Genomic DNA, 23,161 nt, shown 5'->3' with positions numbered 1-23,161 from the left:
TTACTGGGAGCAAAGCGGCATGAGAAAAATGTATAAATATATTCCAAAATTGACAAGACGGCGGAAGGAGCCAGTGGAGCTGCTGAAAGGATGTTTCATTATTTAAATCACCAAACAGGGAATTATAGTTTCAAGGTGCAAGGAAGGGGTTTTCTAGGTCAGAATTTCATAGCATTTTTTTTTTATTCAATGTGAGAATGCAAAGATAGATTTGAGTAAAATAAATTACACCAAGTTTCCTCACTGCAGGTGAGGATATTAAGGCTATTTCAGATTTGTACGTGTTAAATTAGAGAAAAAATTGGACCATATAGCAGTTAATGTCACGCACAGATGTATCAAGTGATTATAATGCTATAAATTATTTGGCCACAACTGTTGGGAATTCTGCCAAAAAAATGACTTATAGCATTGGTTTATCTCTATACACAGTTAGAAAACAGTGCAGATATGCACAGTGAAGCTCTTCATGAACTCACTCTTTACATTTCATTTAAGAGCATCTTATCTTCAGATGCCCAAGAAAAACTGTAGGAATCTGTGTAAAACTTATATGCTATAAAAAGAAGATTAAAGTTTTCTTTCATGGGCCAGACTGCAGCTTATTGTTAGTAGGTTCCTGATGTTAAAATGTGTGTGTGTGTGTGTGTGTGTGTGTGTGTGTGTGTGTGTGTGTGTGTGTGTGTGTGTGTGTGTGTGTGTGTGTGTGTGTGTGTGTGTGTGTGTGTGTAATAAAACAAGGAAATGAAGCTCCAGGATTTGGTAAAATATATATTTTTTTTATTTATTTATTTCTTCATACAAAGAAATATTATGAATGTTCAGTATTTAATCGTCTAGAAACATCTGTTCCATTTTTCTCTTGCATTTTGTGTAAAATTAATTCCTTTGATGTACATACCACAAAATACTTGATTTACATGTCTTTTTCATCTTTGTACATACAGATCTGCTAGTCTAAATACTTATTATATGTGGATAAGACAAACTTTTTCTAACATTTTTTTTAGATCTCAAAAACAGGTTGAATAAAACTCAACCATAGCCAATGCAGCAACATGGAGTAACCCACGAGTACAAGTTGTTCTTTTTGCCCCCGCCCCCAGATAATCCCTGTTACATAAACTTAGCCAGAAATTTAAATGCACGAGAAAAAACCTCTGACTTTTCATTCAAGAAGGTGACAGCTTGCTCAGCGAGGCAATAAATGCTTTTTTTTTTTGTATCATCAAACATTGCACTAAGGAGAGAAAGGGCGATGAAGGCTTTCCTCACTCAGAGTATCATCACTCGGGTTCAGTTGGACCCCATTTACACGACCGCGTTTTGAGTGAAAACGCATCACTTTAGTGTTTTCGTTTCATAAATGTTCACATTTGCGTGGCAATGTTTTGAAAATGATATACATTTACAAGAAAACTGTGAAAATATAGTGAGCCAGAAAGAAAGTCAGAAAAGTTGCGTTTTTGACTCTTTAACAGGGAGACAGATTGGCCGCGTTTTTGAAAAGTTCTGTTTTTGCTGATTTTTGCTGATGAGACATAGTGATTCAAAAGATTGCTTTTCCCCATTTCCATGGAGACAGAGCATTTTCAAAAAGTTGCATTTTTGCCCATTTCCACTGAGATGGAGCGTCTTTCAAAAAGTTCCACTTTGGGAGCAGTTTTCGAAAAGGCTGCATTTTCAATGGCACCATTGTGGTGTAAACAGATGGAACAAAAATTTTGTGTTTTCACTTGAAATTGTGGTCGTGTATACGGGGCCTTATAGTAAAACCTTATAATAAAAAACAAAACAAAAACTTTGCAACAAGCCTCCATCTCCCCTGCTAACATCCATTGGTTTGAGGTTGAACCACACAGCTGTTCTCAACAAAAATTTAAAAAAAGAGGTGAATTATCCATCATGTCTTTGAGTGACAGACACAGGCTGACTGTGTTGGATTGATAGCTTGAAGAGGCACATTTCCTTAACTTGCAAAGGACAGAAAGACAATCAAACTGAACTTTTCACTTAGTGGCAATCTGACCTTCAACGTTGATTCGAGGGATGTTTTGTGTGGGGGGATAGGTTGTGTACATTCAGTCTAGATCACAACAAACCCCTCTCCGAATGCTAAGAATCCCTTTCAATATGCCTGCGTTTTCTCAACGGCCGCCGCACTGAGCATGCATAGCTTAGCGTAGCACGGCGTAGCATCGACGCCACCCCGTGCCCTGATAGTGGCATGCCACCCGCTGCAAAGACGTCACATCAAAGAATGATAGCTACACATTTTCTCCCTCTTGCATATCAAGAATTCAAGTAGAAAGACAAAAAAAAACCAACCTACAAAGCAATGCAAAACAAACAGAGATTCTAAGCTGTGTGAAACATGATATCAACCCAAGTTTTTTTTTTTCTTTTTGTTTTTTTCTTTTTGGCAACGAGTAGAAAGTTTAGATCTGCTGTGGAGAGGTGATGATGGGTGGATAAGGCATAAAGTATATAGGCCATGGTCGATGGCACATGAGGTTTTTGTGACGAGACTGGAGGGTCGACAGTGAAAGCCTGAGGCGATTCACAAAGGAAAAAAAAAAAAAGACTTTCCTGAAGCTTTGATGTATTTAGTCTGGTCCACTTTGTGTTTGAAAAGCGCCCACTCACTGAGGTTTGTCATCTTTCCCCATCTTTACCGTTGATTTCTGCCAAACGTGCTTCTGCCGCCTCATGCGGGTGAAAGGGGAGGCAGGCGAACGCGCTCCCACTGAAACCGATCCAGCAAATTTGATTGAGACTTTGCGTGACCTTTGAACTGAGGGGACGGCCTGGCTCCGAGCCGGCACTGCTTATAATGGGGGAGTTACAAAGCGGAGGCTCCATCGATCCGCCAGTTACCTTTACCCTATCAGCATAATGTTAACATGGGCCCCTTCACGTGGACCGGGATGGGATTTAACGTTTGATGGATAGGTCGTTCATTAGAGCGGGCAGCGGGAGCACCGAGAACGAAAGGGCAGCTGGAGACTTTAAGCATGAGTGACACAATGAGTATCAATTAGGCCTATTGATCTACCTGTTATTGAGTGGAATGAGATGCGAGACTCGCTGCTGAGGCATACGCCAGCGCAGGGTAAAAACCTCTTAACAGGAAGTGAAACACCGAATAAAAGAATCGCACTCAGAACGGGTTTAAAGAGGATGAAAGTGAAGCTGTGATGCATATATAATCGGGGATGCATATGGGTTAGGGTGTTTCCGCGCTTCTCTGTGAGCACTCCATACCCGTAATATGGTGCATTTACATATTTTCTCCCCAGTTTTCACTTCAATCGCCACTGATTATCTGCAATATGAAGCACCGAAAAAAAAAAAAAAGCATCCACTGAGTTTACAGGAACCACAAAAAGAGCAAGAGAATTAAACTAAAATGAGGAATGTTAAAAAAAAAAAAAATGTGGGTCAGATGTTATGTACAAATATGGTTAGGCAGCTTAGTGAATTAATTGCTTAGAAATAAAAATAAATTATTATAAAATAGATTTCTGTACATTTTACATATATATAGCAATATCTCCACATCTTGCCATTGAATTACAGAGGGGGAAACAAATAACTTCTCAACAACAAAACTTGACAGAAAGAAAAAAAGTCTCATGTTTTTTTTTCACATCAATCCCAACCAAAGTTATGTCCAGTCATCTGGTAGAACTTCATGTTGAACGGCCGGTAGAAGTCCCGTAGCCTCTGCACCACTTCAGGGTCGATGTTTGGATGGGTTCGTCCTTTGGTTTTCCCCAAGCAGTGGGGCTTGCTGCTTCCTTCCGCTTTCTTGAGGCACGGGAATCCCTTGGTCTGGTTGAAGTAGAAATGTTTGTCCGTGATGATCCTCTTGAGCCCCAGGAAGTCCTGCACGCGGCCCAGCTCTCCGGCCGGGTCGCTGATCAGACGCTCGCCGCTCACAAACAGGATCTGGTCCATGGGGAAGTACTGCAGCCAGTTGTCCAGGTGCTTGGCGTAGATGCCGATCTGGATGGCGCTCCACGAGGTGTCGATGAGCCCCGTAGTCCTGTTTTTGAAGGTGAGGCTCTCAAAAGAGGGAATGTCGGGCTTCTTGGACAGCGTCTGTGTGTAGTCCGAGATGGCTCTGGTGACCGGGTCCCTCACCACCACGATCAGCTTGGTGTCCCGAGACATGGCCGAGATCCTGGCCGGAGCCTCCCTGGTCACGAAGTAGCTGGGGGTTTTCTCCATCGTGATCTGGCCCTCCAGGGTCTTGGGCATCAGCTCCCTAAAGGAACGCACAAAAAGAAGGTTAGAAGAAGGGTAAGGCAGAGGAAGTGTTGCATAATGTAATCAAGTTGATGGAGTGTACGGTGCTCCGCAATCAATGACTCACTGAGCCTGTTTAGCCTTATTATAGGGCTTGAAAACCTATTAGTGTAGGCAGCTCTCCAGCATCAACAAGCTCACTCACTCATAAGATGTCTCACTCCTGACAAAAAGCAGAAAAGCCTTATTGACGGCATAATCAAACATGGTGAAACGTTTACAGGAATTCCTAAACATGGCCGACCTGCAATTATCCAAGTTGCAAAGATTAAGAGCTGTGTTTTCTCACTCCTGCACACACTCCTAAATTCTCCCTTTCGAGATAACTTGAACTTGCTTCTATGAGGCTTCTATGTTTTTGCTTAAAATCAACTCAGTGTGTGAATCCCATTATCTTCCCCCGGGCCTGCATTTCCTCAATGTCCCAAAGTGGTCTGCCTCAATCGCAATCCACCCTCCCCCCCCCTTTTTTTTTTTTGTATAACTGGAGCAAAAATAAAAAAAATACACCCGAGATGCCTTGCTGACTCAGGCGTAGTCGTGCCACGCTGCCACGCCCCCAATCAGCCACTCGAAACATAAAAAATGCAACAGCGCTGAAAGATGATCAGGCTTGTTGCAGAAAGCAAATCTGGTTTTTGTTGGGGTTGTTTTTACCAGAGTGGGTTTGGTTTTGGGTGAAGGCTGGTTGGTGGGCCTTCTACAGATACGTTACATGCAGACATATAATCAACGGGGACCCGAGAACAACTGGTTGTGAAGGAAAAGCGAGTGCACTCTGTTCTCTCGGCGTTGGGTTTCACCGTCGGTGGCCAACCGCAGGATCTAGATTATGGTGGAGGCGATAAGAACACTTTGACTGACATTGGGATGTGGATCACCTTTCCTGGTCTGTATCCTTGTTCTGGAATAAAACAGCCTGTGTTATGTACCATATGGACAGAATAATAGCTTCCTCCGTCTTGCTTGGTGGATTACAGACAGTTTCCCTGAAACTCAGGCCCCATTTGTATGACAAGGAGTCTTTGGAAAAACAGCTTTTTAAAAATGGTGAATCTTTTCTGAAACGCTGCACATGTGCGAGCAGATAGCTATCCATATTGTCCTGGGACTTTGTAGTTTTATACCATAATAACAATCCAACCAGGTCTGTCCATATGAATAACGATGTACTCCCATTGTTAATGTTTATTGTGTATTATTGTCTGCGTGCGCGTGCATATGTGTGTATGTATGGTTTCACTAAAAAAAACAAACGGCACCTACTAGTGGCCCTAAATGAAAACTACATCATTTTAATATCTCTGTCATCGCCATATAACTGCAAAACATTTCTGAAATGAAAATGTATAATCAATGTTTTTTTTCACATTGTGGTGTAAACATTGCCAGGGTTTTAAATCAAAGAAAGACACCAACGATAATCATCCAGGTCAAAACGACAATTGCCGACACCAACACCCAAACAAAACAGGCAATTATCCTGCTTAACCCTTTGAAACTGAGCCAGGAATCGAAAATAATGCCCGAGCTTCCAATTGGGAGGAGGGGCAAGTTTTTCAAGGGCTAAGCATTCAGGAAAAACAAAACAACACGAAAGATAACTGATGATCTATCAGGGTGTGCACACTCTCCCGGATAAGATCCCCCTTGTACCTCTAAGCTCACCTCTGTTGTTGAGGCTTGAGCACTGATACACCCATTGTGTCGGAAAAGACCACAGTCCTGGATCCCATTCATGTGCCTTGTAATCCTACCCAGGATGCTTACACACTGATAAAGGTAAGAGACAAGGAAACTACAATGCCGAACACATTCAGTACACTCACAAGTCTGTCATGCTCAATTCTTCTCCAGAGCGCCTGCTTCTCCTCAGAAATATACTCTAAAAGCTGGAATCTAGTTCACGTCCATCTACCTCATGGGTAATTCATGCAACATCCGCTCTCCATCAATGCACATATTTTTGTGTGTGTGTGTGTGTGTGTGTGTGTGTGTGTGTGTGTGTGTGTGTGCGCACAAGAATTTCTCCATAAAGAGAGCGGCGGGTCGGGAGGGAAAAGATAAAATGCCTAGGGTAATGTCAGGTAACCTATAAAATGCCTCATGGAAATAGTGTTGGCAGATTTGTGTAATCCTAATGCAGTGCCAGTGATCTAATTATGATAATATCATCTTGATTGGTGACACATCAGAGGGAGAAAGCAGGGCTGCTTCCAAAAGCTCATTAATAGCCCATTGAAATCAAAACAGATACGCAAGAGCATGACAGACCCAGAAAACCGCCTCTGCAGATCTAAATGCAAACACCATATGAACGTTCAAAACTCATAGTGTTTCTACAGCACCTCATGGATGTCTGGGAGGGATAAAACCCAAACATGCTTGACTTTAACTGCGCGCTATTCCGTCGTTCCCTCGATGCACAATGGTGATACTGCCCGCAAGCTTTTTTGTCGTTCCTTGTGCTAACATACAAAAAGAGTCTGGAGCCAAACAGAAGAGGCAAATGGCTCCCCATCTAATCCGATTTCAACATGACAATGCGGCACGGAGATGGGGAGGAGGTCCGAGTTACAATGTGCATAGTGATAGATTATGCTGATCCAAGCCAAGGGAATTCTTGGAAGGAGAAAACACATCAAGTGCTTGGGGGGGGGGGGGGGGGTTTGAAGGAGCGTAAGACAAGGGGACGGTCAAGAAGTGGAGGGGGAAACCCATGAAAGGCAGCAGATCCACGAGAGGAGGCCCCCTCGCTAATAAAAAAAAATCTCGATCTCCGACTTTGCCCACTCACTTGCAAACTCTTGGGAAGGGGAGAAAAGATGGGGGAATTTTAGTGGGACAAGTAGCTCTTGGGAGAAACAATGCCTATTATGCTCTTTTTTGATTTATGAGGTGCCGCTTTTAAAGATCCCGTCAGCAAACAGGCAATTCAGTGACACTGGGCTCGTCTTTTTTTTCCTGCTTTTCTTTGAAAGTGAGCCATTGTCCCCGAGAGGAGGGCCGAGTGGGGCAGTGGTCAGGGCACCGGGGGCGAGGTTGGGGGCAGGGTAGAGAGGAGGAGGAGGAGGAGGAGGACGTGGGTGTTAAGCAGGGGCCGAGTGGAGCACTTCGCCATCCTCCTCAAGTGAGAGAAGCCTTTTTGGAGAGCTCTTAAGTAGAGCGTGTGCCAAAACTGCCTTCGCAAACATCAGCCTGTCCCCCTCCGCCTCCAGAACAATCGCTCCACACACACACTCCACGGGAAACAATAATACTGTAAACTTGACCCCAAAAAAACACTGCTTTCCTGTTTGCGGGCACTTTCAAATGATATATGTGTACTTCAAACCCCCCCCCCCTCCTCCGGCGCCTCTCTTCACCTTTTGTCCTCTGAGAATATCTCAGAGTTGAAAGGCATGCCAAAAACAGTGATAAGACAGAAAAGCAGAAGCCCTTGTCACACGGCGGCATCAAACGGGAGCCCGGCGGAGTGGCCCTTTGGCCTGCGTTATAAAGAGCCCCCATCCCACCGGAGCCACGCTGCCGACAGGAAAAGGGTTATTTCTGTCTGATGCGTCTTGCCTCCCTCCTGTCACGTTTGATTTGATGATAACGGGCTGCCACGGAGCCGTCTGTGTCACAGCATCGCTGACAAAATGATTCGTTTGCTCAAAGACAAAAGGGAGTTCCAAAAAAAAAAAAAAAAGAAGAAGCTATTTGGTGTGTGTGTGGATTTTATATTTGATATAAAAGGTTTTCAATTGTGTCACATGTCTGCATGTCGGAAGCATTTGAATCTCAAATGGAGGTCGGGGTATTTGAATACAGGCAAATCACCGGGCACTTTGTATCCACCGGCGAATGGAGGGTGTGGCTGCGACTCTTTGGGGCATTTAAAACCTGGAGCCTGGTTTCTATGGATAAGAGACACACGGGAGGCAACAGCATCCTCAACAGCGGCGCACAATAAGGCCTCAGTTAGAAGCCGATGTTTCGAGTGAAAATGCATCGTTAATGCGATTTCGTTTCAGGAAGGTTTCGCATCTGCAGGGCAACATTTTTGTAAAAATTGACTTTTTCTGTCAGGCCACGAGGCTTTTGGTTGTTTTTGTAACAAAACCACACACACATGCACACAGAGAACAATAAACTATAAACATTAATGGTGAGGACACAGACATTCGTTTGACAGTCGATCAAGACAGATTGTTATTACAGTGACTGTCAACTATAAAACTACGTCCCAGGAGAGTATGGACTCGTTTTCACTGTCTATTTACTCGGGCATGTGCATAAGAACTATACACAATAGCCATGCACATGTGCAGCAGCAATGTTTCAGAAAAGTTGTATATTCCCCCATTTCACAGAGACAGAGTTGGAGCGTTTTCAAAAAGTTGTTTTCCTCCATTTCCATGGCGACAGTCAGAGGTTTTCAAGAAAAATGGAGATGGTTGCGTTTTCAGCCGTCTACACGGAGCCGTGGAGTTTTCAAAAAGTTCCACCTTGGGAGCAGTTTTCTGAAAATTTTCAGCAGCATTGTGCACCATTATTGCCTAAACAAACACCCAAACATTATACAAAAGTTCGGTTTTCTCTTGAAAATGACTGAATAAATTTGACATGGGACAACCGAACCCAACTCGAACATTCAAAAAGACAAAGATTGCCGTATTCCACTCAAACATGCAACAAAGCCTGAATATTATTCACATCAAACACAATTTCCACTTCTATTCTCTGCCCTAATCGCTTTTCCACTGACCTGCGAGGTTCATTCGACCCTGGGCTACAGGAGCTCGGTCTCTGATTACCAAAGTGACACTTCAGAAGTGAGATGGGGGACGCGAGGGAAGGAGTGGAAGTGAAAGACTTCCTTTCTTCCCCAAAGGCCTCTTACTTGAAGGCCACTGGCCAAGCATTTTCAGGAAACACAAAGAAACATGTCTCTCCCTTATTGGTCGATAAGAATCTGGAGGGCCACTTTGTTCGCTCGCAGTCGAATGCGTTTGGAATTAGAGCGACTAAACACTGCTGACAACAAGCAGCACGATGTGAAAAGTTGACAATTTTGGCTGACGGGCCTTGTGTTTGACACCCCTGATCGACACTACACCATTCTCGGGGAAGGTGAAGCGCACTTGGGATTGAAATCCCACTGCAGGTTCCTGCTGTGGCTCCCTGAGCATGACCTTTGACCCCCTCCCACCCCCCACCCCCCCCAGCAGCTCCATGGGTACAGCACCGTGACGGCCCAGAATGCGTTAATGAATAGAAAAGTTGAATTTTCTCAACGGGACGAATACACTTTTTTTTTCTCCAATATCCATCCTTTATATTCTACCTGGAAAATAATTCAAAGCAAAACGTTTTTCACCCAAATGCGTGCGCACACAAGCACACACACCACTTTGGCTCCTGCTGGGGGAAGGAGTGCACGCTGCACTCTGAATATTTCCAAAGTACTACTTACGCCGGTACAGAAGCCAAGCGTTTTGAAATATACTGCCGAGTGCCTGGAGTCTGACATTACGTTTGACCGCAGAGCATGGCTTTGGCTGTAAATTAAAAGAATAAAAGGAGGATGGTTTATGGAGCAGGCGGCAGGGACATGGAGGGAGAAGAGCTCCGAGGAGCTTCATCCGGTCTCTCCGGAGCACTCCGAGTGGAGGCCAGGTGTTACTGTGTGTGGCCTCTTGCACCCATCCCGACACTTCATTTCCTGGCTGAGAAGAAGCAGAGATTCCTGCCCGTGATGGACATTTCGCAGGAGCAAGCTTTCTGAAGGGAGTCTCTGTGTAGCTCCATTAATCTGTCTGTGTGATGACTTTCGGTGGAGATCAGAAATATTCAACCCCCTTGGAGTAACTCAAGCAGTGGATGAACTCTAAGGTCCTCCAGTAGCAGCAATTCACAAAAGTTGCACTTCTCCCCACTTCCATGGAGATAAGAGTGAGAACGTTTTCAAACAATTGCGCGTTCCCTCATTTTCATTGAGACGTAGTGGGAACATTTTCAAAAAGTTGCATTTTCCCCTGTTTCCATGGAGACGGAGTAAAAATGTTTAAAAAGTTGTGCTTTCCCCCAATTCCACGAAGACGGTGTGGGAAGGTTTTTGAAACCTGTGCATACACGGTAGCAGCGTCAACAGTAAGACGTTTCCAGCAAGTTTGGTTTTCACCCGTTGACACGTCAATGTTTTTTTTTTTTTAAAGTTCCACCTTCGGGAACAGTTTCCAAAAAGTTGCATCTTCAGTGAATCTGAGCACTGTCATCGAGCACCCAAATGTTGCGTTTCCACTTGAAACGCTGGCTGTGTGAACACGCCCTGAGCGACGTCGCAGCCTCACAGACCCGCCGCTTCACTGGATAATGGTGTCAACTGGAAACTCGGGAAGGTGGCTGAGTGAAAGCCCCTCCGAATCATCTGCCCACTAAAAGGATTAATAATGCAGGCTGGCCTAGTATCACTCACTCAGACCGAGATGATGGGGCATATCACGCTGCCCGAAGGAGGACAGCTAAATGGCTCCTTCAGATTACCCAGAAGGCTGTTGTCACTATAAATGGTGCCACTGCAGACTGTTTGTACTCCCGTCTTTGTTGCTTGACTAAATGGACAATTTGTGCCGAAACAACAGCGACGCTGTGGATTATCTTAAGATAAAGAGTGGATGAGCACTTTGGTGCTCCAAGTATGGGATTAAACTACTCTTTTTTCACATTATAAAACATAAATGTTAATTGTTCATTGTATTGTTCTGCAAACTGGAAGAAATCTTCGAACCAGTCACATGAAAGTAATAGTGGTGTCAAACATAAAGTTTGTGGCTCAAGACCGGCCCACAAAAAGCTCCAATCACAAACCACCAAGAAAATCGCAAATAACTCAAAGAACACATAGATTTTTAAACAAATATTTTAAGCCTAATAGACACAACACACCCAGACCCGAGCTTTTTAAAAACATGCATAATGCACCAGCTACTGGAGAATGTTTTTGAAAATGTCTCTACATTTTGCAGAAGGAATCATTGAAATTGGCTTTATTTTCAGATACTAGTAATTTCCTGTAATATTTGCTGAAATATTGAGATTTTGACCAAGTATACTCTGCTTCACATCGAAAGAAAACCAGGATGAAATTGAGCCATATGTGGTCCCTGAACTAAAATGTGTTTGACACCCGTGCTACAGATAATTGTTTATCATAAATTTTGTTCAATAAGGTTTGCTACCATTGTTCCTAAAAAGAGCTTTTCCATTCATTTGAGCTACAAAGTGAAAAAAAAAAACATCATTACGATTGAAAAATTTGCCAAGCTCTTTATCAAGTGGGAAAAAGTTGGAAGACTTCCCAACCGGGCCCAAGGTCAGAGCAAAATGAATCTGTTTTAATCTTTCCCACTGTGAAACCTCCTGCCTGTAAACTGCTCGTGGCTCGTCCCGCTTCCTGCTCCGTGACTCTTTTGACACCTTAAACTCTGCAGCCGGAGCCGAACTCTCGATCCGGGCGGATGAATGCGGCTCTCAGACCCTGAACTCCAGCCTGGGAATCTACTGACCCTCCGAGTAAACAAATCTGTGAACCCGACCGACGCAGACCCGTCCATCCATCATCGTACGCCGAGACCAGGGAGTCACGCTCCACCAGAGAAGAGAGTTTTCTTTTTTACCGCCCGGGCGTTTGTGCTTCACCAGAGTGGATCATTGTTTTGTTTTGTTTTTTTTCTAAGATTGTGAATAAAAGATTGAGAGCGAATGACAAGAGACGACGTGGATCAACAAAGACGGAGAGAGTCATGGAAGGGAAGCCGGGTCTCGCGGTCGCCGACCATCCAGAGTTGGTCTTGGGCTCGTTTCCAGACGGGTTTTGGAGACAACATCAGACACCAGCAAGGCAGAATAAATAAATAGAGAAGAAACCCGCCATATAAAATGTCATAGACGACATGTCAAGACTGTTACAGCACATCCTGAAAATACTCCGGCTGAGACATTCCTCTCCCGATACCATAGTGGTCGTCTTCTCCTGTGCAGCGCCGCGGAGGCGTGACGAGCACGAATTATTCAATTTTATAAGCAACTGTCTTTATTTTTTTCTCTCCCTCATTCGGAAAATCTGTTTTCAAGTGTATTTGTTGCTGTTCGGCACCTTCGGAAAGCAACGAAAGAATGTGTGGATTTTTTTTTTTTTCAGGCCTGGAACCACAAACGGCCTGTGGCCATAGATGGCTGCCTGGAATTACAGAGTGTTAATAACCCTGCAGCGAAGCGGGCGAGCGAGCGAGCGAGAGAGCGAGCCCACCATGTGGCATAAATAAAACAGAGGAGTTGGTGAAAAGCGACGGTGGAGAGCGGAAAGCAGCTACACCTCCTCCTCTCCCCTCATGAATTCACATGCTCTTTATTCGTCTTCAGTCTCAGAGATGCTGGAAAATATATATATATTTTTTAGAACCCTTAAACAATAAAGATGTCTTAATCCTTTTTCGAGCATCTCTTTGTGTTTTCGTCGAAGGTGATCGTACTTTCTTAGCATAAACACCACTGTGTTTGACCAAAGTGGAGTTAATATATCAAAGAACTGCAAGTGACACCATGTTTCTTATTGTGTTGTATATTGTATCAGAGTCATCCGAAAGCCCATTTAAAAAAACTTTACCTGGAAATGGTAAAATATATTTGATTTTGTAAATTATTCTGACAGCAACTTTATACTGATTCTTGAAGTAGAAATCTTCTTATAATAGAATGACGTGCCGATCTTCAAAAACGACTTCGGGTTCAAAATGTCAGTTAAATGAAGGGTTAACACAACACACATTGAGTGTTGTTAATCCTCGGTAATCAATGTGTTTGCCGAGTGTGTTTGCTGAAGGTGTTAGCCTGAAGCGAGCCTCACATTCCTCCACTCCATCAGTATCGGAGGAGAAGCCAACTGACAGCTCGGACGAAATAAACCTCCGAACCGTGAAAAGATGGGAGGGGGGGAAAAAAAACACAACAAGACAACAATGAAGAGCTGCAGGTGGAGACTGAGTGTATGAGTGTGTGTGTGTGTGTGTGTGTGTGTGTGTGTGTGTGTGTGTGTGTGTGTGTGTGTGTGTGTGTTGTGTGCAGAATCAGCCATTCTGACTGATTTCCTGACACTTGACATGCACCAAGAGGCACATGACTCCTTGATCTAGCTACAGCAGAGATGAATAAAAGATGAAACAGACTCCAGAAGAACATACATGCCACCACCCCCCACTCCCCAGACACACACACACACACACAGTCACACACACACACACACACTCAGGCAGGCAGACGGAGGGAGGGAGGCAGCCAGCGAGCTGCTTTGCATCCTGTTTGAATTGGCTGTCATCCGTAACTGCCTGCACACCTTTCTCGGAGACAGGTGAACTACAAAGTGCGCCTGGCCGAACGGGGGGGATTTCCTCGCCGCCGAGTGTCACTCACGGAGCAGAAAACCATCTCCCTGCAGTGTCGGGGCTATCATTTTGTCTGCGTATACCCACGCCGCAGCTGTTCTGGCAGGTTAATGGTTTATGAATTCCTGCGCACGGCCCGCCTCGCCAGCAAACATGTAATTAGCCGTATTGAGTGACGAAAGCACCCGTCGCGAAGATTAGCCCGCTCCTCTCGGAGATGGAAACGGCACTGGAGGAAATCCTTCTCTTTTCTGTGGATTTGAGCCAAAATGGGAGTTTCCTCAAAACATCTCCAAGCACAATCAAGATAAAAACAGAGATATTACACTCCATAAAACCTGATTTAGTCACAATGAGGTGCAATGTGCTCAAAAAAGGCTTGATGTTCTGGTTATACTTATTTAGTCCACAAACAATGAATATTGCATGGGGGAGGTGGTCGGGGTGGATGGTGGCCGTGCAAATCGCTGGATTACATCCTCTTCTGGTCTACACTTAAGCTGAAATATTTCAGTTTGTAGAATTCTAACATTTACACGACAACCTCTCAAAATAAACGATATCATTGTAAATTCTGATTGTTCTCTACACAGAAAAATGTGATTTTTAAGCAGTATGTGATCGATTTTTCCAATTATCCAACTTCCTGACATCTGGATTACAACAATGTGCATCGTGATAATTGAGATTGCACAGTATGTCTTTACTGTGATAGTATGCACAAATCTATTTTTACTTGAATGTTAATCACATTTCCACACTCCGTATGCTCAGGTCGGCATGTATTTATCCAATCAGATCTCATCACAATACTCAACAACCTGATATCGAGCAGTCTGAGGTACAACACAACAAATAGCTACACTGACTTCCCGTTTAAACTCAGATTTTTACAAAATACCATATATATGAAGCGATCCCCGGCCTTTGGATGGCCCGTTTGTACCGGAGGAGGAGCTGAAGCCTCCTCAGACTACAGAGAGCAGTTGAAGAGGAGAGAAGAAATCTACACGCTGTCCAAAATAATTGGCAGCAAGTGGAGTTTGGCCGGTTTGTCTCGGAGTAGAGCTGAAGTGTCCTCACGCCTCTTATGAGGGAGCCGGCAGCACTCTGGGACCAACATCTAAATGGAGTGAGTGAGTGGTGTCGAAGCAGCCGCCGTGGAAAAGAGACAACTCGGGGCTCCTAATGAGCTCTGCTCTTTTTACTGCCAGCCTGATGGAAACCTCGGGAGACCTTTGTCACTTTCTTTCTCCGTCTTTCCTCCCGTGTGTGTGTGCGTGTGCGTGTGTGTACGTGTTCCTCGTTCCCAGAGGCAGACACACTCTCTAACACCCTAATGGCTACCTCTGGGATTTAATACCTGGGACAAGTGAAGCTTCACAGGTTCACCGTCATCAGTTTTCTTCTCTTCCTCCAACTCTTCCACCAAGACTTTTTTCTTCTCTTTGGGCAGTGCCAGTTGAACAAAGTAACTAACTAACTCACTAACTAACCCACTAACAAAACCGTACGAACCTGAGAGTGTTCTCCCCCCTGGCCTCCTGGGGAAACTCTTTAAACAGCCAAAGAATGTTTATTTAGCAGCCATGAATGACCATTAAGCCTGGAGGGAGGATGTCTGGTTATGTTCTGACATCTTTAACAACAACCAAATGATCACCTCATTAAATCAGGACTAATTCACACGTCGCACAGAGGGAGGGTTTGTAAACTGGAGGAGGGAAGGAAGCAGCAGCATCGAGGGGGTAAACATGCACCATTACGACTGTCGAGCATCTCGCCGTTGCTTTTTTTCCCAGGTACAACTTCGCTGCTATGCAACTTGGATTTTAACACTGGACGACCAAATCTGGAAGTTCTCGTCCTTATTTTCTTTTAACCGATGTTAAATATTATCAATCTATAGAGTATAGCCCGTGTGCTAAACAGAAGGAAACATGCAAACTCCACACAGAAACATCCTGCTTTCCGCGGCGGCCATATTGCGTCCACTGCTGTGATGCCGAGTGGACACCAACTGGAGGAAGTACGTGAGGCCGGGCGCCACAGCACGGCGCCGCCACTCCCCTCTCCACAGGTCTTTTCCTTCCACTATTAAACGCTTGTAATTCGGGGATGAAAGACGCCTTTTCTCTCTCCAATGGGCCACGGCAGCTTAGGCAGCGGGGAGCGAGGGCCTCCGTCCCTCCACGCCGACCAAAGACGGAGCCGGTCAGTCAGGCCTGCAGCAGGACTGAGCGAAACCATGCGTGACATGTGACACTATTGTTACACTTCGGCCGGTGCAAGTGCACAGCTGGAGGGAGGACAAAGGCCTTTCTGCGCGGGATTTTAAGGCCGTTGTTGGAGGGAGGAACCGAGAGGGGAAAAACACGGCGCCATTAGCAAAGAGTTCCCCTCATTTGGGAACTGGAGGTGGAAGTTTAGCCAACACAGCGGCACAGTTTCAAAACTGCCGGCCCTCCGAGCAGCGGATGGGAACCTGCTGTCAGCTGTACGGATGGCTGGCCGGGCGCCACGTCCCCAAGGAGCTGTGGACTTCCAGGAATCAGGAAACAATTGACAGAGCCAAAAGATCTGATCATCAAATTCACCACCGTCTTCGCCACAGTGAGAACAGGAGAAGAGCTCCTCCACCTTTTTACTTTTCACCGCTTCTTGTTCCGAGAAATCCCCGGCATTTTACGACCCTTCGAGAGGTTTAAAGAAGAAGAAGAAAAAAACTACTTTTTATTTAATGAACAGGCCATAAAATCCCCAGTGGCGCTTGTAGCTTCCTGCAGCATTTCGAGAACTCTGCAGATGGTCAGCACGCAGAGCCTGTCAACAAGCGGGCGTGGGTCTGACCCCCAGCCAAAGGCCCTTAACCCATCTCTACACATTACCTCCAATCAAGCCTGACCGATCAATACCAGCCATCCCAGCGGAGACGGGCCGTGACCGTATTTGTGCAGGCTGCTCCGTTTCCACCGAAGATTATTTCTGGCTTCACAGCTGAGCCTGTCACAGCCACGCAATTGTTGAATGACCCCCTCTGCGCCCGCTGGCTTTACACAAAACATCCCGTGTATGCAAACATCAGCGGTAGGTGTCTTGACGCCTTTCGCTGCCGCTCTATGGAGCCAGGTGGCCTCTCTGGCCATTAGGAGGAAGGAAGGAGGGAAGGAAGGAGGGAGGGCAACAGAGAGCGGACGGGTCACCTACGTGGAAATAGGAGCGCCCCTGTGGCGAGCAGATAAAGGGACGTGCAGCCATCCAGAACTGTCCCCGACATGGACGGGAGCTACAGACTGACTCGGCCTCCACAAAACCAGCAGTGTGGGGGGGGGGGGGGATAACGGACACTTCCACAAGCAGCCCCACGCCCGATAGCGCCACAAAGGGACAAATGCAGTATTGTTGCACTGGGGCCACGTTTACACAAGAGAAAAGTCAAAACTTTGGAGGCATTTTGGGAATCCGGTTACATCGCTGCAGTGGCCGGAGCCACTGAAAATGCAACTTTTTGTTCTGCACATGCTCAGTAGATGGACAATGACAACAATGTTTTGTTCAGAGAGTCATGACTCCCAGTCAATATTCTCCTGGGACTTGTTCAGTTTTTATAGTCGACAGTCACCATAACAACAATCCAACCTGGCCGTCAGTCCATACAGACGTCTGTGTTCTCCCATTGTTAATGTTTATAGCGAATTCTTCTCTCTGTGTGTGATTTCATTACAAAAACAAACAACAGCACCCACTGGTGGCCCCAACATGAAAACGACATAGTTTTCAAAACATTGCTGTGTAAATGAAAATTTAAAAGTGATGCGATTTCACTCGAAACGTGACACACTCGGCCGAAAACTAGCTTATACTGATGTTTTTGAATCTCAACAACCTCTCAACAAAGCAAATCTTTGATTACACACCACATAGCAGAGTTGTACATTTAAGTCACGAATGTTGTACGACACACGAGTTTATGGAAATCCACAAAGAGAAGCAAATGTTTAACGTTTAGGTACGTAGATCCAACAAAATCCAAACGCTCACATTACTAAAGACTTCAGTGCAACGGTGAAGCACAGAAGCCATGCCAGCACACACCCATAAACTCTCCCCAGTGTGTGTGTGTGTGTGTGTGTGAGAAGCCCGGACTCCGAGGGAGGAGCAGCGGAGTCAACACCGCCCGGACCGACAGCGAGCTGAGACCAGAGCCCGCGACACGACAGCAAAACCACAGCACAGTAATTACATATCAAAGCCCCTTCAGAGCCAATCGGGCTAAACGGAATATGAAGAGAGAAACACGCACCACAGAGTGACGGGACGAGACCGGGGCCGCAGTCAACAAGAGTTAGGAGTAAATAAAAAATCACTCGGGGGGGACGACGGCATACTCCTTCAGACTAGTCACTTAATATTTAGTCAGACTGGGAGTGAAGCCGGGAAGATTTCCTATGAATTTGAACTCTGAGAAAACTTCTACAAAGGTTCAAGAAAGACAAAAGATGAAATGTTACATTTTCACTCTGCTTCCCAGTTTGTAAATATGATATTCTATTAATCGAACCGAATTAGTACATACATACAAAGCTCTATACATGCGATTGCTTTGAACAAATTATATGCTGGATTAGAAATTCAGCAGGTGCAAATGAACAACATTCAACCCTTCTTTTATTTTAACTCGAACAACTTAAAAACTATTTCAAATAACAGGTCATCTGGAAAAACTGGACATTTTGTGGGATCATTCTAATATTTGTAAGGAAATTTAATTTTTTTTCAACAAATGATGACAAATATTTGAATATGAACTCCCCATGAGCCATTTGGTCCTATATCTTAGTAAATTGTCCCAAAGAATGACAAATATCAGGTGAAAGTATTGCTGGGACCAAGTATGAAAGCAATTGAAGTTAGGAAAGTCAAACAAAGAATCTAAAAATTTAGGAATATATCATCCTAATGGAAAATCCAACACATTAAAATAAGAAAAACTGGTTTAAAAAATTGAGGAAAGTGATTGTAAAGGACAATATGATATTATAAACTTGCCTTTAAGGCTGGTATAATGAAGGCATATCTCAAGTGGCTTTGGTTCATTAGTTTTAGGTTTATATGTGGAAAAAAAGTTTTCCAATAAAGATTTACTGGAAAAATAATGCAACATAGCAATATTCTGAAAACAGGATTTGTTGCAGGACATTAATATCTAGTAGGCTATAATATGAGAAAGCATAAAGGCGTACATTAATAACTTTATTTTTAAACTATAAATCCTGGATGAAAATGTCACTTTTAAAAAGCTTTTAAGATGTAGAAATGGTATTTAGTGGTCTTCAGATATTAAAATGTGACTAAGCTAAAAGGGGGGGGAAAAAGTGAGTTTTCAAACACACGAGTTGAACTTCTGCGATTATGACGTGTGCGAAACATCAGGCACATTATCAGCTCGGCATATTTTTCATTGCTATCAGATAAAAACGTTTAACACTCTCGCCATAAAACAGGTGCATAGGAAAATCGTGAATGTTCACATCGGCCCTTTCTGTGTGTGTGTGTGTGTGTGTGTGTGTGTGTGTGTGTGTGTGTGTGTGTGTGTGTGTGTGTGTGTGTGTGTGTGTGTGTGTGTGTGTGTGTGTGTGTGTGTGTGTGTGTTCCTTGGAGCAAGTTCATGCATGACCTCACTGTGAAAATGTGTACCTCCTGATACGAGGACCCCTCGGTCAAAAGCATGAATCATGCGTTTGTCTTTAGCACAAATAAAAACTGTCAAACTACATCACAAATCCACAAAAAAAACAAACAAAAAAAAACACACTTGTTATTGCCGCTTCCTTTCACTTTGAAAACTCTCTCTCTCCCTCTGCTTCTCGGTTTCCTTTCTCCCTTTCTGCTCACTCTATGGCCGCTTTTAGTTGGTGGCATTCCAGCTCGAAATGTGTGCATGTTAGGGGGGGTAGTGTGTGTGTGTGTGTGTGTGTGTGTGTGTGTTCACAGGGCCAATTGTGCAAAAAGGACAAACAACAAGAGATGAGTTACACAACAGACACACAAACACATCACTGTCTGTCACATCTGAAGTCCAAAGAACAAATTTCAATACAGGTTCTCCCAAGATCAGCCGTTACCTTCCCTGTGGAGGAAAAAAATAATAAGTCTGATTTCTCCTCTCTGAACTGCAGATCTCCATGAAGCAGCTGGTGGACAAAGTTTCTCATGAGAAACTTCCAACTTGCTCCCCACTCTCGGTAAACCTCTATCACAGGAAAAAATGTATTTAGCAAAAAAACCACGGCTGTTTACAAAATCCCGCCGAAGCGTAAAATTGCTCAAATTACAAGCATTATCGAGACTTTTACAATGGCTGAAATACAGTTTCCAATGGACAAAACAAACAGCTTCCAGCTTGTTGTCTTCGCAGGCCGTCAGAAAAACAACTCCAGGCTTGAAAAATGACTTTTTCCTCTACAGTTGGAAATGCAGTAGGTGAAAGTCAACATTCTTTTAGGTCTGGATGCAGTAAATCAAAGATTTGACCAAAGAAAGCAAATTATATATTAAAAAAAAGCTGGTTGTCTGTAATTTTACCACTGCCAACACTTTTTCCAATCAGTTGGACATTAATGACCCAGTTCCTTCAAATATGAGAGTCTACTTTAGAGTTAATCATAAAAATTAGAATTTTATTGAAGTTTTTGGAGAAGTTTACAAAAAAGAAAAGGAAACAGCTAACACACCAGCCAATGTATTGATTTGTGCAGGAGCAATTTATCAAGCACCGTTTGACCTGGATTATTCCTGTAAACATTGATGAAACTCCCTGCAAGACTTTAAACTAGTGGATCGTGTGCACAACTAAAAGCTGCTTAAATGATACGTTTCTGCCTCAGGAGTACAGTCATTAAGCTCTGCAGTCCTTCAGCTTGTTACACCAACACTTTGTGATGTAAATGTGCAGGATAAAGTGATTCTGTTGGCCTCTTGAGACCTTCATCGAGTTGGGGTTTTGTTCTTTTGTCTTGTAGATCGTTTTTCCTTTGCAACCTGGGCTATGAGGGCCTGCGGAGCCCATCGACCAAGTCTAAAAACCTTAAATCTGCTACAGGATTTAAATTTAAAAAATTAGAAAATAATCCACCAGCTTTCAGTCTCAGATCTGCTCTCACAATGTTGAATAATTTTATTTGTATAACGCAAACAACCTGGGTAGTATCAAAGCGCACTTCTTCAAATTACGCATGAAGCTTGGATCGGATTTTTAAACCAGAAGCTACTGTAATGCATTGGTAAAGGCAAAATGAAGGCGATATAATTCACTCAAATGTGTAAAAATGCCGTTAAATCCAAAGTAGGTTGACAGACAGGCGGTGCAGCTGCAGTGTTGCGCTCTCTCCAACAGAGATCACTGCGCATCGCAGAAACGCGCCGCCAGCCTCTCCGAAGAGCCAAATCCCTCAAAACTAAACTACAGATAAAAATCAAGCCTCAAAATGAACACTTAATTAAAAAAGAAAGAAAAAGAAAGAAATAAGAAATCCGTGGGCCAATAAATAGAACAAAGGCTACAAACAAGCAGCTCCCACACATCATATACGTTTAAAGAAATTACATTAAATTGGAAATGAAAAAAAACAAACGTGTGGTTTTAGTTAAGATGTGATATGAAGCGTTTATGATGTCCGAATTGGAGGCAATTAGCGAGCAATTACATTACTGGAATGTGGAAAATAAAAGCACTTGAAGGAAAATGTAACAAATATGCGTTTGGATTATTTGTGTTTTTTTAATTCGTTGTTCCTTTGCGCACAGATTCTTTTATTTATTTCATTTTATCTTTGAAAGTAGATGAATGAACCTTCCAAATGTTGTTCCTCCTGTATTTAACTTATCATTTAAAGTAAAAAAAAGGAGTTTTTTTTGTTTGTTTGTTTGTTTTTTACCTGTACCACTCCAGGCCGTTGTCGTAGTTGCGGTCGAAGAAGTGCGGCTCCGCGCCCACGGCCCTGATGTCCGGATGCACCCGGAGGAACTCCAGCAGAGCCCGGGTGCCTCCTTTCTTCACCCCGATGATGATCGCCTGCGGCAGCTTCTTGCTCCCGGAGCCGTTGGAGAAGCTGGACATGGCGCTGGGCTCCGGGGCTCGCTCCCAGTCCGCGTCCGGCTCGTTAGTGAGCAGCAGGTCTCTGGACGCGCCGGTCCTGATGGAAGGCTCCTCGTAGTCGCTCTCGATATCCTCCCAGGGCTGCGGCTTGGCCAGCAGTCGGGACACCAGACCGTCTCCCCTGCCGCCCTCTCCCGTCCTGGAACCGGCGGCGTCCCGGCCCCGGTGACTCTCCGCCACCGCACTTGGCACCGTGGCGCAGTAGCCCACGCAGGAGTAGAGCATGTAGACCCAGAGCAGGAACATGATGCTGAGCAGGACGAGCTTCTTCTTCACGGGGCTGGACCAGAAGGCATACAGGCTGTGGCACACCGGGCTATATTCCATAAGCCTTTCGGGTGACGCTCATGTCCCAGCGGCGCATATCGCCTAACTCACCCTCTTTGGCACCTTCTGCAATCCACGCAAAATTACGCACATGCTCCCCCCCCTTTAAAAACTGCGCGCACCGCACCGACAAAGACAAAAAAAATTAAATTCAAAATCAAGCCAAAACTAAGCCAAATATGTTGGAAAATACGAGCATATCCAGGGATGAGAAGGCAAGAGAGGGGTTTGCAGTCATAATTGGTCAAATCTTTGAGAACTAGTGGGCTGCGTGAGGCGCACTGACGCGCTCCTGCAGCTTCATCTCACGGTTGTTTCAGCTCCTTGCAGGAGCTCCGGGCCTTATACAGACACATGGCGGAGACTGACAGCGGCAAGCAGCCAATCAGCTGGTCGGAAAACGAACCTGCAGCCGCGTGTGGATCAACGAGGACCAATCGGGAGCGGGAGTGGGCGGCACCGGCCGTGGGACCCTCTTTATGGAAATGAAGCGTGTGCGGGACGCCGCGGAGAGTTTGGAAAAGTTTCCAACTCAGCAATTAACTCCAGTTTCCCGAGTCCATGATGACTTTAAGACACGTTAAAGGCTTCATATAGCTTTATTGTAATAGTCAGGTCGTTTCCACTCAAGTTTATTTAAAAAACGTGTAAAATAAGCTCCAAAGATAATTTCACCCCCCCCCCCCCCCCCCCCAAAAAAAAAAAAAAAAAAACCATTCAGCAGATCTTTAAGATTATCAATTTAATAAAATATGTGATGCACATGTGAAAGTTTCAGTCTCAGTGATCCTGGATAAAATATTTTACTCTGTTAGGACATAATCCAGGCTTTCGAACTGGAAAGAGAAAGAAAAAAACCTTACAAAGTACAAGGTGGTTTTTTTTAGGTCTTGCATGGTCATAATGTGTCAAATATGAAACATCCATAAAATGTAAAATA

At 44.4% G+C, this 23,161-nt stretch overlaps 1 protein-coding gene across 1 annotated transcript; it reads right to left on the bottom strand.

The window, feature by feature from the left end:
- Positions 1-825: 825 nt before the first annotated feature.
- Positions 826-22,221, bottom strand: hs3st3b1b (heparan sulfate (glucosamine) 3-O-sulfotransferase 3B1b; the record flags this gene model as incomplete). Its single annotated transcript, XM_080517084.1, has 2 exons — positions 826-4,270; positions 21,674-22,221. The coding sequence occupies 2 exons, from the start codon at positions 22,219-22,221 to the stop codon at positions 3,652-3,654; spliced, it is 1,167 nt and encodes a 388-aa protein (XP_080373210.1). The 3' UTR covers positions 826-3,651.
- Between the last annotated feature and the right edge of the window lie 940 nt (positions 22,222-23,161).

This window comes from Blennius ocellaris (assembly GCF_963422515.1).
Source record: "Blennius ocellaris genome assembly, chromosome: 21".
Lineage (NCBI taxonomy): Eukaryota > Metazoa > Chordata > Actinopteri > Blenniiformes > Blenniidae > Blennius > Blennius ocellaris.
This window is presented reverse-complemented; position numbering and strand designations above follow the sequence as displayed.